The sequence below is a fragment of the Nanorana parkeri genome, unplaced genomic scaffold (genome assembly GCF_000935625.1).
Source record: "Nanorana parkeri isolate BGI_ZX_2015 unplaced genomic scaffold, ASM93562v1 scaffold1656, whole genome shotgun sequence".
Classification (NCBI taxonomy): Eukaryota; Metazoa; Chordata; class Amphibia; order Anura; family Dicroglossidae; genus Nanorana; species Nanorana parkeri.
Genome location: NW_017307924.1, coordinates 218,819 through 222,104, shown reverse-complemented (window position 1 = coordinate 222,104; position 3,286 = coordinate 218,819). Strand labels below are relative to the sequence as shown.

General features: G+C 36.8%; 1 protein-coding gene across 1 annotated transcript in view; it reads left to right on the top strand.

The window, feature by feature from the left end:
- The window catches only part of LOC108799202 (transducin-like enhancer protein 4), a 182,505-nt gene that overhangs the window by 33,743 nt on the left and 145,476 nt on the right, over window positions 1-3,286 (top strand). The window contains exons 4-5 of the mRNA XM_018571033.1: window positions 721-784; window positions 982-1,026. Of these exons, the coding sequence (XP_018426535.1) occupies window positions 721-784; window positions 982-1,026 (109 nt within the window). The remainder of the gene's footprint in view (window positions 1-720; window positions 785-981; window positions 1,027-3,286) is intronic.

Here is a 3,286-nt window from a genome sequence, read left to right as displayed (position 1 = left end):
TATATATTTAGAAAAATCCCAAGAACCAAGTATTGCCTAAAAGTACTCGTTATTAATTCCTGATGTTGACATAAAAAAATATATAATATTGCTATCTCTTGTCAGGTATTGTTTATATAGCTGTGCTGTTAATAAAAAGCCAGGTATACAGTGGCCTTCGTATAATAAGGCCAAGTGTCGCAACCCAGAGTAAATAATGGCCTGTCCTTTTTCACTGTGTCGGTCGTTGTATTCTAAACCGATGAAAGGTGAAATCTGGTTGCTATGGGTTAACGCAAACCATTGCTCTTTGCCCTTCTTGCCATATGCTTAGAATTTCTGTTGGCAGTAAACAGCCTTCATATTGTGCTCTTGTATCCATTACACTTCCTGATGTCTTTACAAGCTTTTCAGTGTGTGATAACAGGACATTTATTGTGGCAATAGCTGTAGTATATAAGGGTGCCATTCTTATGTTGCTCAATCGTTGAGCTACCACTAGTGCCAACAGATGTTGAGCATGCACTAATGATTCCTTCCAGACATTAAAGCGTTAAGTCTATTCTGTTGTCAGAGGCTAGAGTTTAAGATGTTTGGAGCCAATAGGACAAGCTACCTCATAAGTTCTTCACAGGAACATAAACCAGCCCTAATTCTGTCTTCTTGATGACTGCGTTCAGATGGCTGTGGTAAAAGTCAGTGCAGTGTAAATATGACCATTTTTGTCATTGCTTTGTGCAGCTTGAAACTGGAATGTGAGAAATTGGCCAGCGAGAAGACGGAGATGCAGCGGCATTATGTCATGGTAAGAAAGCTGTACAGCTAGCTAAAAAATGTCTTTTTGCATTTCTGTTTATATTCTTTTACATAGCAGACTTGTGTTGCTGGAGGCAGAAGCTAGATTATAGGTTGAAGTATTGGATGTTCCGCTGTCATATGCTAAAGCTTCTAGGTGCTTGAAGGATATCTAATGGCTTTTCTATTTTATTTTCTCTTCTCTAGTACTATGAGATGTCATATGGGCTGAATATTGAAATGCACAAACAGGTACGGTAAACTATTTCCTTTGATCAAAGAGCAGAACCCTTTTTCCTTCTCTTGAACCCTTTTTTTTTATTACCAATACATTTTAAGATTTTCTTTGCTTTGTATCAAGATTTATTGTCTGTTGTGCATGTGGCTTTTACGGTTGGTTGTTAACTCCACAATGGTTCACATAATACGCCTGTGATCAGTTTTGTAGGCAGCTGTGAATTTTTTTTTTTTCCTGGAATATAAAAAGTGTTTTCTCATATGTGGATCTGCTGGTATGAGAAATAATCATTTTTTTTGTTTTTTTTAAATTTGGTATAGCCGCTCATATAATCAAGTCCCATGTATGTAGGTGGCATTTGACTCTAATGTGGTCAGATGTTCTGCTTTTTGTGCTTGTATATAATGGAGTCATTCCTTTTGCGTTGTTGGTGAGATATAAAAGGCTTGCTTATTTGGACAATGGGATTGGTTGCTTTTTATAATGCGGCTGAGCTAATGTGTGCTATGAATGATGGATGGGCTGTAAGGACTACAAACATAATTCCTCTCTTATAAAATACTAATTGTACTAAAATCAAAGCAATCACACTCCCTGGTTGATTACAAATTCAAGAGATAAATGACATTTTAATTCCAAACATTGTAAGAACAATTATGTTAAGGGTTGTGCTTACACTTTAATGGGAAGTTGTATGTGTAATTACGATTGGAATAGAGGATTACTGAGGATTAAGTTTAATTAGAATATAATTTTCCATTACTGTCATTTTTGTTCAAATTAGTAATGTAAACAACCTAGTAATACTTATGGACTTCATCAATTCCTGATGGCCCCAGTGAATTGGCGCATCAGACCTGCTTTGTAATTATCAGCGTTTAAATGCGATATGAGCTCTAAATTTTGTATGTCACTGTTTTGCAGCTGGAAAATTAATTAGTTGCTTTAAAGAGTTGACTGTTTAAGGTTTAGTGGTTAATGTCACGTTGAATCTTGTTTGTCAAAATCTGTTTAATACTTTTTTGCTATGCAGTCTCTCCATATATTTATTTCTATCTGTCCATATTTTTATAAGGGAATTTGCTGAATTTTATGAGCGAGATTATGCTGTCATATTTCCACCCAGTCCTCTAAATTCGTCTTGAGTTTTACAGCTTAAAAGAGAACCTTGGTAATCTCCCTTCGACTTCAAAATTGATCTTTATACAGCCTTCCTTAAATGCAATCTTACACAAAATCCTGCAGGCTGTTTATCGCATTAAGAACTACAGACAGCCCTGCAAAAACCACCTACTTATATATTTCCTTTTAATCTCTGCTTCCTCCTCTTTTCACCAGAGCAGAAGAGGGAAGGGAGGGGATGAGGGGGGGCATATCCGTCTTTGTTTTCATCCACTAGACAGACGGCCTTGGTTCCTCTCAGGCGCTCATCCAGATGTACTTACTCGATACCCTTGTAATAGAAAGCAGGTTAGAATTCTGTGAGTTGCCCTGCGGCATAATTGGACAGAGTGCTACAGATCGGGTTAGGCTTATTAGATTTATGCCTTTCAGGGTTCAAGAGCAGGGATCTCCAGAGACCGTGGAAGTACCCCTAGTAATTGGCGGCCCTGCTATTTGAAACCTCCTGCGTGTTTGAAATGATTTTTTTTTTTTCCCTGTGAATTCTATCTTGTTTTTCTTGGCCCCTTTCAAGCACTTTTTTTTTCTGTGGGATATTATTTCATTGGAACAGAAAATGAAGGCTGTGATTGAAGCAGAACTCTGTGACTTGGCAAATTGATGAAAGGATAAACACACTCGGCTGTAGCGATGTGGGGTCGATGTTTCCAGCCCAGCCCTTCCCTTGTTTTGATGCTCATCAGTCATCCAGTGTTGATTTTGATAGAAGACTATTAAAGCGAAACCTATGGGGAATTTGTCATTCTGAAAGGAAAGCTAATGTAATTAGTACCAATTAAAGTACATTTAGTCAATTGGATTTAATCTTAATTAAGCCTGTGTAATGTTGCCAATTTTTAACAATTATGTTTGAGAACATAATTAATTCAAATTTTGGTAACTGAGTAAATAGCTAGAGCCTCGATGCTCAATGCATGTATAATATGAATTTTCATTTTTTTTTGGAGGATTTTTAAATGTGAAAGATCAGCGACATAGGAGGAAGAATAATTGTGTGTGTGTATGTATGTGTGTGTGTATATATGTATGTATGTATGTATGTATGTATGTATGTGTGTGTGTGTGTGTGTGTGTGTGTGTGTAATATATATA